Source organism: Plasmodium knowlesi (genome assembly GCF_000006355.2).
Source record: "Plasmodium knowlesi strain H genome assembly, chromosome: 7".
NCBI lineage: Eukaryota > Apicomplexa > Aconoidasida > Haemosporida > Plasmodiidae > Plasmodium > Plasmodium knowlesi.
In genome coordinates this window covers 1,096,182-1,107,793 of record NC_011908.2, presented here as the reverse complement: position 1 = coordinate 1,107,793, position 11,612 = coordinate 1,096,182, and the positions used below count along the sequence as shown (strand labels likewise).

General features: G+C 43.5%; 3 protein-coding genes across 3 annotated transcripts; 1 reads left to right on the top strand and 2 right to left on the bottom strand.

Moving 5' to 3' along the window:
* Nucleotides 1-847: 847 nt before the first annotated feature.
* On the top strand, nucleotides 848-4,303 carry PKNH_0724900 (conserved Plasmodium protein, unknown function; the record flags this gene model as incomplete). The annotated part of the gene is made up of 1 exon (XM_002258505.1): nucleotides 848-4,303. One exon carries the CDS (start codon nucleotides 848-850, stop codon nucleotides 4,301-4,303), a length of 3,456 nt encoding a protein of 1,151 aa, XP_002258541.1.
* Nucleotides 4,304-4,366: 63 nt separating this feature from the next.
* On the bottom strand, nucleotides 4,367-6,967 carry PKNH_0724800 (glutamine-dependent NAD(+) synthetase, putative; the record flags this gene model as incomplete). Its single annotated transcript, XM_002258504.1, has 1 exon — nucleotides 4,367-6,967. One exon carries the CDS (start codon nucleotides 6,965-6,967, stop codon nucleotides 4,367-4,369), a length of 2,601 nt encoding a protein of 866 aa, XP_002258540.1.
* Nucleotides 6,968-7,443: 476 nt separating this feature from the next.
* On the bottom strand, nucleotides 7,444-11,294 carry PKNH_0724700 (conserved Plasmodium protein, unknown function; the record flags this gene model as incomplete). Its single annotated transcript, XM_002258503.1, has 3 exons — nucleotides 7,444-7,570; nucleotides 7,710-10,437; nucleotides 10,619-11,294. The coding sequence occupies 3 exons, from the start codon at nucleotides 11,292-11,294 to the stop codon at nucleotides 7,444-7,446; spliced, it is 3,531 nt and encodes a 1,176-aa protein (XP_002258539.1).
* Nucleotides 11,295-11,612: the final 318 nt, after the last annotated feature.

The following is an 11,612-nucleotide window of genomic DNA, read 5'->3' as shown; positions in this document are numbered from 1 at the left end:
ATTTTGTTTGCAAAAATTTTTTCTTTTTTTTTTGTATAGATACACAAGCATATGTAAGACATGGTAAAAAATATTGTAATTTGTCCGAGCACAGTTCCTAGTCCTTCACTTTTTTGTGAAAGGACACATTTTTTTTTTCTATGACGAATTTGTTATTAAGGTACATATTTTTTTCTCCCTGATAGCAAATTTTCTTTTTTTTGACAAATCAATGGCACATTTTTCTCTTTTTGGGATAATTTCTTTTTTCACTGGGGGGGGCTAATTATCTCTGTAGCAAAATTTTCTTTCGAGAAGGTTTCTATTTCTTTCGACAAATGTTTTTATAATTTTTCTTTCTGTAACTAGGACATTCATTTTTATTAAGGCTTTTTTTTTCTTTCTTTTTTTTTTTTCTTTTTTTTTTTCTTCAATAAAAAATAAAAAGGATAAAAAAAAGAAAAAAAGAAAAAAAAAAGAAAAAAAAAAAGAAAGAAAAAAAAAAAAAGAAAAAAAAGAAAAAAGAAAATAGTCCCGTTCTTTTTCTTTTTCCGCTCTAAATATTTGGAAACTTCTTCTTAATTTCTTTCCCCGAATCGTACGAAGCGGCTGTGAGAAGTCATTTGGCGACTTTCCCGCATGCGCGCCAGGTAGAAGCACGACGTGCAGAGCACATACATGGGTACGCGCAAACGTATACACACAATTGCGGACGCACACACGCACGAACGTATAGATGTAAATTTGACTTTGTCCTTGGCACACTGTTCGGCCTGCGCGCCAGTATCACCTTCATAAAGTACAATGCCAATGTGCCATCATAAGGACGCCACGGAACGGAACCTAACACAGCGACGTCACTGTTGGGATGGCAAGAAGCTACGAAGATCGAATGGGAAGAAGGAGTAACTCATCCAGGGAAAAATCCGTGCGACGGAGTGCCGACCAAATGGAAGACGCACTATTTAGTTACCCAGATAAAAATTTCCCACTGGAGGACCCCATTTTGCTGAACGGTAAGGAAGCAAATAGTTGTCCTGAAGACAGTTTCGCTGAAATGAGAAAGAACTCGAACGACGACGGAAGTAGCTATGACTCCCTGGTGGAAGACTTCTTTGGAAACGCTATAAAGAATGCCAGAAAAGAAATAAAAAACGAAGGAGAACGGGATGGGGAAAGTGAGCGCAGCGGAGCTAATGCCAAAGGCAAGGAGGCTGCCTCAGGGGCGAACACAAAGTCCGAGACGGAGTACGACGGAGAGCGCCAACAGAAAATGAGCATTAAGGAAAAAGTAATACAATGGAATAGTGAAGTATTAAGGGGAAATATCAACAGACCACGTATGCCTTTAATGAGAAAAAAAAAAAAAAACATACACCTGTTAACAGGAAGAAGAAGGAAAAATAATGTATCCAAAGGGAAGAATGCCAAAGTAGCTAGCCGGGCCAAACACGCCAACGAGTGGAATAGCTATCAGAATGATATGGGTAAATATAAACTCACCAAGGAAGAACTGGAACAAAAAAGAAATAGCTTGAAGTCCAAAAATTTAGACAAAGTGAAAGTGGAGTATCAGGAAAGGCTGCAACGGATGAGGACCTGGAAAAACAATCCGCCCTCGGCACGTAGGTCCGCTCCTTGCGATGGATACACATGTGCGGCGGGAATCATCACAAGGCCTACCACTTGTATCACCACAAACAACAGCGCAACCACTATTAACAGGACTAACATAGTCGCCACCAATGCACCTTCCAACAGAGTGCACAAAAAAGCAAAAGAAGAATCAGCGCTTAGCAAAGATGACACACAAAGGAAAAGAGCACATCCATGTTCCTCTCTTCAATGGAATAGCAAAAAGGATTATTCAAAATTAAAACAAACCAGTATTAATAGAATGGATAAAAGGAAGAAAGGAAAAGGACAACATATTTTGTCTGATGTGAATAATGATCATCTGGGTAACCTCTTGTATAAGGACATAACCTTTTCTTACATGCATAGGAATGGGAAAAAGTATCATCCCTCACAGGACCACTTAATACACAGAGATGTTTTTCCTCTCACAAGAGGGCAATACATGGGTTGGGACCAAGAAAATAGAAGAGTGACTGAACAGAAGAAGGATAATCATCCCCTTCATGTTAGAACCCACCGTTGGACAATTACACAAAGGAAGAACAAATATACCCATTTGGACAAAGGGAGTGTTTTAAATAAGTCACATGGTTCGAGTCAAATTGCAGATAAAGGAATTTTGCACGAAAATTACCTTGGTAGTAGCGCTGATGAGTATAACAGTTTATTAAATGTACTCTCTAGTGAGGGTGAGTTTGGCGCTTCCCACTACTCCAGTTACTCCTCCTCCCATTCGATGAGGAGGCGTAGAGGGAAACGTGCCCCACAGAAAATTGCACTCATCAAGTGGAGGGACAAATCGTACGCTAACCACGAAGCAGAACAGCTCCCTTGGTGGGCAAAAGAAAAGGAGAGAAACTGCGATCATTCTTATTCACATAACAACAGCAGTGACAGTGATGGCATGACCATGTCGACTGACAGATTAGCATCCACAGGAGAGAGCACCATGGATTACTTTACAGAAGAGTTAAAAAAGAGGAACGAAGTTTTTTCACCCATTATGGACAGAATTAACTTCAGGATGGACTCTCCGGAAGTTGAAGGTTGTTCCTCCCCTGTGAGCAGGAAGAAATTCAAGGAAAAAAAATTTTATCCAAACTTGGGAATTAAATTATTCGTGGATGAGGGTTGCAGGCTACTGCACTCTAACCGTTCCCACTCGAACAGTTCTCCTTCCAGTGGTGTTTCCTCCGCGAGTAGTACACAGGTTGAGCACTTATGGGTTTCCGATTACACAGATGAAATACAAAAACTGAGGTACACCCCTCAGATGGACCAGGACATACTAAGGCTGAAAAGAGTAAAACTGGAGACATTCCGCTGTATTAAAAAGATGGTGGAGTCGGTTAGAACGTTCAGTTGTGAAGAGGACCTGGAGGAAACGTTGTCAACAGGAGAGAAAGCATCACCTTGTGCAGCGCATCAGATGGTCGAACGAATGGGAGATAACCCATTGATGGAACATCACTTCCGAGAAAACGAGCACGTGTACGCAGATGTGCATCCATCGCAGATACAACAAACAGGCTACACAAATAACGAAATGCAGGAACATTATGAAGAACCCAAATCCATCCACAGTGAATATAATAATTACGTGTACTTCGATCAGCTCCACCACCAAGGGAATGACACGTCCATTTCAACCCTTCTGCGTGGTCATAAAATGGAAGTGCCGCTCCATCAGGACCAACTGCGTGAAAATTTCCAAGCGGGGAATTATCCAGATAAAGATGTCCTACTGGTAACCAACATAAGTGACCACCCAGATCACAGTAACGATATTTTAAATTGCCATTTTGTTGATAAAATTGCTACAGTAAGATCGAATTCCCGTGGACACTTGTCCAGGTTGGACCTCACTGGGGGTAACTTGCAGAATGGGGGAGGTCTTAGGGAAGAGGTGGTATTTGTTCCTCAGGGAAGAAGTGCGCGCGGTTGGAAGGGTCATCATGTAGGAGAGGCTACCGCAGAAATAGATATAACCGCCCCTAATACGACCACGAATAATATGACCACCAAAAATATGACCACCAGGGATCTGCACGTCGGGGAGATGCTCAGGCGGACAGACACAGTCACCTGTGCTGCCAAAAAGGGACCCCTGACGAGACAGCGCAGCGGCATCAAGGAATCCCAAAGGGTCCCCAACAAGAAGGAAGGTAACCCCAGCGTCGAATCAATTTCAAGGACATCGAAAGGGAATGGTAAAGGTGCCTTGAAGAAGAAAATTCAAACAGGAGCGGACACTAGAAATGCGAGTCAGCCGACTCGTAATAGTACACGGAAGGAGAAGAACACGTTTAACGAAACGAAGACACTGTTGAAGGGTAATGTGAAAGGCGAGGTAAAAGGTGTGACGTTGACATCGCGCAGGAAGGTTAGCAGTGTGCACGCTATTGGCGGCACGACCAACAGTACAGCGAAAGATGTAAAGGACAATACAACTGTCGACACGCGCGGACAGAGACTGATCAGCCAGAAAATTCTAAACACGTCCATCAACTTCGATGATACGCAGAACCTGAGTGATGAAGACCAATTCATTTTTGATACCTACCTGAATGAGGCCGCCGACAAGCGGGAGGACAAGCGGGAGGATAAGCGGGAGGATAAGCGGGGGGACAATTTGGAGGACATCATCCGGAACCAGGTCGCACTCTTCGAGCGAGATTTCCTATGAAGTGAAACTGCACGTGGCAGTTCGTTCACCCCTGCAATCGGTGTCGTAGCCACTTCCCGTTCCCTACGTCTTCGAGACCCCATCCTCCCCTGCGGCTCTCCTCAGCTGATCAACATTCACGCGCGCGAAGTTAACTAAGTTGGAGAGGTGCAATCCGCACGCTTCTCCCATGAGTGCCGGAGGAAGGATAAGTACCTTGTGTATATTCTGCAAATTTCTACAGAAGAAGGTCTTCACTTTTTCCAACAGTTGAGCTTTACTCATTAACTCCCTGGACCAGAAGTATCTGGACAAGTAATGCAGCATAGAGGAAGGACCCAAGAAAAAATTATTTTTCAATATAGTCAACAGCTTAATCTCCAGGTACTTCAAATTGAGATCATCTTCATCCGTCTGAGTATTATCCAAAGGCTTTAACTCAGCCGACGGGTGGAACTGATTCATGGAATTGCAGACGGATAGATCGTACATCGGGTCGTTAGCCAACAAACACATGGTCTCCTTGATGAGAATTTTACTAACATTTCCAATCACGTTGATATCCCCTGATGAGCAGTCATACTTGGTGTAATATCCAGTTATCGTTTCGTCCAAATTACCAGTAGCTATGGTAAGTAGAAATTCATTGTGTAAATTCAGGGGGGAATATCTCTTGTGGCATATAAGGGGGGAGAAGAAATAAGCCATTAGAAGTCGCGACCTGGACTGTATATTCTGTAGACATAGATCCTCGTAGTTGCATCCTCCTTGGCTTCTAAATTTCATTTCTTCCCCAATTATGTTCTTCCCCGCACTTTTAAAAAAATCAAACAAGTCATCTATACAGTACACCGTGTGGTATGAATTTATAGCCCTACTCAACTGCTCTGCGTAGGATCTCGTATTTTCGCTACTGTTCTTGGAGGGAAGAGATAGGGTGTTCAGCAGCTTATTACATATAACCTTTCGACAAGGCGTATCTATTAACAGACGCTTCAACTTTAGGAAGAACTGCTCAGTATTGAAACGATCCAGGCAATTATCCGCGGAACCTCCCCATGAAGCGGTAATACCCCTCTCCTTCATTCCCATTTCAATCATTATGGAGAGAAGGTAAACTATGCACGCGTTCAACCCAGAATCGACTCCCCCAGACAAGGCCAACATAAATCCCTTTGCATTGGTCAGGTGTAAAACGTGCCACAAGTATATGGCACCATTAAAACACAGTTCTTCATATACATTATGCAGGGCATACGTTTGGTTAGAAAACTGGTATTTATAATCCTCAGGACTCGGGTGATATTTTCTCATCAAAGTTGACATCAATGCATTATTCTTTGTGTACATCTGCCAGTTAAAGTTGTGTGGTAAGTTACTCCAAATGACCTCCTTGGAATATTTTACAAACAGCTCAATTTCTTTATTGTATGAAAAAATGCACTCCTCGTCGTGGCCACTATATGCACTTGTTTTACTGTCCACAACTTTTTGATACTTCTCCATTTTGATCATGGGTAGGTCCATTTTACTTCCACCCTGTGCGTGTAAATCTCTCCGTAGAGATACGCTCACGGATGCAACCTGCACCTCATCGAAGGTAAACCTGGCGTTCTTAGTCAACACTTGGTTTTTCTGACTGACGAAAGAGAATCCATCGTATTTGAAAAAATAATTATCACACCCAGAGTTGCTATTATAACTGAGGACCATATGGGGATACAATTTTGTTAACTCCATCATATGCATGAAGTACTTCTTAAACAATTGCAACTCGTTGGGGACGTGGCCACTCACCAAGAGGACATCCACTTGGCTCAGCAGCATGTTGGCATGTCCTTCGCGCAAACTCAGCTTTACTGGATCCTGCTGAAAAAGGCGGTGGGTCTCCCCGGTGGCGCTCTCATCGCTGGAGCAGTTACTTGTGTCAACACTCCCTATCGACTCCGCTGAGCCGTGACGGTTAAAATGCTCCACTCGATCATCCACCATTATGCCTCTCTCCACTTGAATCAAGTCATCCAAAAAAATATGCCCAATAGATAAATCACCTAACTGTATTAGTGCCCTTCCAATATAGGTCTCTGTCTGATTTGTTATATCCTGGACACACTTAGGAAGTATATACCTTTGCAGACTGTTGCCCAGAACCTGGATGCTGTTGTTATTAAACTGGATGTGCCTTGACGAATGACCGATGGGAGCGGTCCCTTCTGCAGTGTCTGTGTCTGCAGCATCTTCGACCCCCTGCTCAGTACCCTCTTTTCCCAAGGCTGACCAAGGAGCGAAGTACTTCCTCTCCTCATCACTGAGGCACTCCTTTGGGGAGAGTAAAATAATTTGATTCCTATAGATAACCACTTGGCAGTTGTAGAACTTCTTTTTAAAATACACGGGCATGCTAACAAAACACAGGATGCTGTACATGAGGGGTCCATCGGCACATTTTTCCTTCATCAGTTCGCTTAAATAGTACCAACAATTTTCGTGCATATCCTCAACCTCTTTGAAGCTGTCTCTGCAACTCACCCCGCAAAGTTCCAATTCACCACCGACTCGAACTGTGCACTTTAGCTCTTTGCATCTTTTTATACTCTCGATGATCTTCCGTTTGTTCTCTTCGTAGGCCAGCGGGATGGGTGATATGGAGCAGCAGCTCACACCCAAGTTAGTCCTGTTCTCCATGCTTCAAGGGGGTATAGGATAAAATAAACAAAATCTGCCTTCTTCTTCCTTCACTGCACTTGGAACCTGTTTTTCAAGCAACCTTCTTTTAAGCACAGCGCCCGCTTTTATATATACCGAGGAAGGTACAAATGGCGGGTGGGGTGGGGGCACCAATAATGGTGTAACTTACACGATGTTGGCTAGTCGACGTTTGCAAAAGTCGCACAGGGGAACAACACATTTAGCAGTAGCACGAGAGGAGGATGGGAACAATTTATAGGGGACATCCCACTTATGGTGAGAGCGCTCTTCATATGGGAAAGAGAAAAAAAAAAAAAAATGACTATTCACACAAAGTGAACAAATAACTTGACGAGTGAAAAATCATTACAATGGGCCGTTTTTTTTTTTTTTCTCTCTTCTTCGCCAAATACATACCCACATTATTGTGTAGCCTCTCCCATGGAGTGCACAACGCCGTGTAAGAGGGGGAGCTACCCTCCGCGTCGCTTTTCCTTTATCTCCATCTGGATATTCGGGTCAGTGCTCAGGAAGGTGAGGTATATGAAGTAGGGCAGCACGTACTTGACGAAGAGCATCTTGCGTGATTTGGCGATCAGCCTGAGGGGGGGGGGGGGGGGGCGGTATAGCCGCGTAACCATGTTGCGGCGTAGTAGCTAAAAAGTGTAACGGTGTAGTGTGCTGGTGCAGTGCTGGCGAGGGGGGACGGTTCCCTTCAACCGTTCCTGCGCACCCGTACCTGGAATAATGGACAGTCGACGCAGCCGTCGCGATGAGGATCACAAAATTGGTGATGTACATGAGCTTGATGGAAAAGGAAGAAGGATTGAAGGCGCCGTAGAATGTACCAATGTAGCAGAAGCAGCTGAAAGTAACCAGAGCATTCGTCTTGGAGCCATTAAAATTTGTGACAAAGGGGATTAGGAAAATGCTCATTGTTAGTTTCCCAACCAGAAAGAGATCAAATATGTTGTAGTAGTTTAAAACTGGATGGAGCTCCTCTATGTTGTACAAACGATTGTTCACTGAGTACGAAATGTCCAATGTCCCGAAGATAATATTAACGAGGCAGTTCAAAGTGGAGCAAATGTTGAGCCAATTAACATGTCTGTAATTCTTTACAACAAAGGATGGTAATATTAGGAGGACATTTAACGCAATCTGCATTGGTATTCTAATCGAAAGGAGTCGATAAAAAATGTTGTCATCCATTGTATTGTTTATGCTAAACTTCGTCCCCATGAACAGTGGTTTGTCATTGTAAAACGGGTTTGGCGACTTTAACCCAGCATTATCAACTCTGATCAGCATGGAAAACAACATCATCTGTAGAAGAACTGTCAACACGTTTAGCAGCAATAACAGAAGGGCAAAAAACTGGGTATTCTTGTAGTAATGGAACAGGACGCTGCTCACCCAATGTCTGTACCACTTGGTGAAGTTTTTATATTTCAATATGTACTCCAGCTCGCTGTCCCTAATGTTTTGTCTCCACTCTGCCGTGGAAAAGGTCTTGTTATATTGCGTCCAGTATTTCCCCCCTTTTGAACGGGATGAGAAATACCCCCACTTTGTAACCCCCAATTTTGCCCCCTTGAAAAAATTTCCCATTATATTCACAAAAGAGAGAAGCCCTTTCCAATGGTGACACCTCTTCTTATTCACCCCGTATAATTCGTTCGTACCACCCGTCGAAATGACATCGTAAAATTGGAGGAGGAATTCCTTTCGAGATGCAACCTCGGAGTGACTTTCATTTTTCTTCATCTTCTTTTTTTTCAGTGAAAATTTTGTCCCATAATAGCAGTTGCTTCTTTTCCGCTCAATTTTCTGCTCGCCGTTTGGTCGTTCCGATGGGGGGGAAGCCTCTCGATGTCTCTCCCCGATCGCGCTAACCAAACATACTGCGTCGCCATACTTGCCTCTCCCGTCACGCCTGTTCCTCCATCCCGCATAGACGCTCTCATCAGAAGATGTGCCACAATTGGCAGTGCCATCTCCGCTATCCTCCCCCATCTCCGTGCCGGAGGAGCCATCCACAACATCGTCGACGTATAATACGTTATTCGAAGTGGACAGGTTATCATCACTTGAATCCTGCAGTTGGATAATATATTTGTCTTTTTCTATCGATGTATTTACATGAAATAGGGATTTACTCTTCACAGAGGTCGCACTCCCATCATGGTCGCTACTAGTAGATTGGGAGTGAAAAAGGTAGTTCCCCTTTTTCTTCGCCTTACAATTTGGGTCTTTGTTCCCTTTCGTTCCATCTTCTTCCTCTTCCTTAGGTGATGGGATAAGGTAAAACATCCTAGTACTCTTTGGGCCTTGGTTCGTCACTTCACTTTGATCTCCCCTTCTTCTGCACTCTCCAACCGATGCGCAGGACGATCCATGGTTGTTATTAGAGGCTTTCCTCTTCTCCTCTGTTCTCAGCTCATCGGAGTTGAAAACATGAAGTTTGTCTTTCTCGTGCCTATTTTCGTTACTATCAGCGAGAAAGACACTGCTATGGCTGCGGGTCGGGGTGGCTGTTTGAGTGTCACGCCCTTTGTTCCTCCCGTTGCGTAATCCCCCCAACGAATTCATGTGGGGCGACCCCTGGTATGGGACCCCCATTTTCAGCCCCGAGTATTCCTTCAATCGAGTGAGCATCTTATACTGGTTCCCATTTCTGGTTGGCGTGTGGTTGCTCCTCAGGTAACACGAGATGTTACTCAAGTTGTGCCTCTCCAGCACGTACACGGGAATAATTTGGGATCGCTTAACCTTCCCATCTCGGTCAAAATATATGTACGTAATATTTTTTTTCAACTCTTCGGAGAGTATAATATTTCTTCTCCTATTAAATCTCCCTAGTCCACTTCGCAGCAAGCTGAAGTGCCTCTGAACCATCTCCTTTTTGTACGTCTCTTCATAATATTGAGGCTGTGATATTTCCAGTTTGTCTCCAAATGTTCTTCCGTTTAAGCTATTCAAATTGGATAGGTTTTTCTTTGAGATTCCACTTCGGTGCCTTTTTGAGGCTAGATGCTTCACCTGGGGTAAGTCATTTATCAGGTGATAATTTTTGCCGTCACTTCTTGTTCGATTTGGTCTGTGAATATCAGCTATTGCGCTTTGCTCTCCCCCTCGGTTGTTCACCTGCATGGACTCCTCCAATGCATGCACTTTTCTTCTGCCCTTCACTTTGCCGACCCTTGTCTCATCCCTAGATTTGTGTCCCACCGATAAGGATTCCTCCCTTTGAAACGAGGAAGCACTTTCATTCTGCAGGTTCTGCTTCTCTCCCCCAATGTCAAAGTTGTTAACGCTGGAGCAGTTGACGTCGCTCACGTCCAGGGGAGCCTCGCATTTCACACTGGTCAGGTCGTCACCATACGGATCCAGCCTTATCTTACTTTGGTTTATGGTTTTGATCTTTTTTATTCCTTCGTTCTCCTCGTACTCGAACGGGTTGTTCCCTGCGGGTGATGTGGTCAACAGTGACGTGGTTAAGCTGTCACGTCGTTACGTGCTCTGTTCATATGGATAACTACATGTCGAAGTAGTGATGCGCGCCCATATAGAGCAAAATACACAAGGAACACAGTCGTGCGGGTATTCAATGACGCCTCTTTTTTTTTTTTTTTTTTTGCGTCAAACCTAGTATATCTACGCTGATATTATTCTGCTGGCAGTATATCAAATTATTCCTTATTAAGATGGCCTTCTTCTCGAGCTCCTGGAAATAGGGATCCACAGAGTCCAGAGCACGCAGGGGTTTCTTCTTAATGTATGCTATTTCCCTAGCGAGGGTGTACAGCTCAAGGTGGACGATGAAACATACTACAATATGTAGAAGCAGAAGCAAGGTAAAACACAGGGCGATGTGGAACGTTGGCATGTCATTGTAAAAGCGCACGAATCCTGTGATTAACGTAACTGTGCAAATAAGTAATAGGCCTTTTATTTTAACTGATGTAGACAGGCTCAAAATACAGATGAAATAAACTGTCTTCGACCAAGACAAAGCGGACGTAAGCAAAAGGGAAGACGAAAGTGGAAACAAAAAAACATATATAATGAAGAGATAATGCACAGAAACAATCTCTTTCCCATTTGCATTTTTGGAAAACACTTCCGCTACTTTTAAGATTCCAATTTGCACGACAAAGAAGAAGCACCATATCATTTGAGATATCCTCTCTTCGATGGTTATAACCTCAAAAGTGTTTATTCCATCCAAAAGGAAGAAAAAAATTTCCATAAAGATCAGTAAAATTAACGAATGAATTGAATTCAACAAAAATAAGTTCTTAGAATCTGTAGATTTCGCCATCTCTAAAGGGGAAAAGGGTGAGAAAAAAAAGAAAAGAAAAGGGAAGTATGCAACGTAAAGGGTGAGCAATATGCAGGGGACACATTGGAGTGGTAGACGATGTCCTGTATACGCGGTCACACCTGGGTACTGTCCCTGCAAGGGGAAAGGAACCCTTCGTACGAGGGACAGATGATTCGAAATTGAGAAATATGAAATTTAAGAAAGGACACTTACAGCTGAAGAGAAAAATAACCCCCGCCAAAAGATGCTTATACTATATTGCGGGGGATAGCTGATTCTCCTAATGTGATCTGCGCATATGCTGTACTCCGCGTG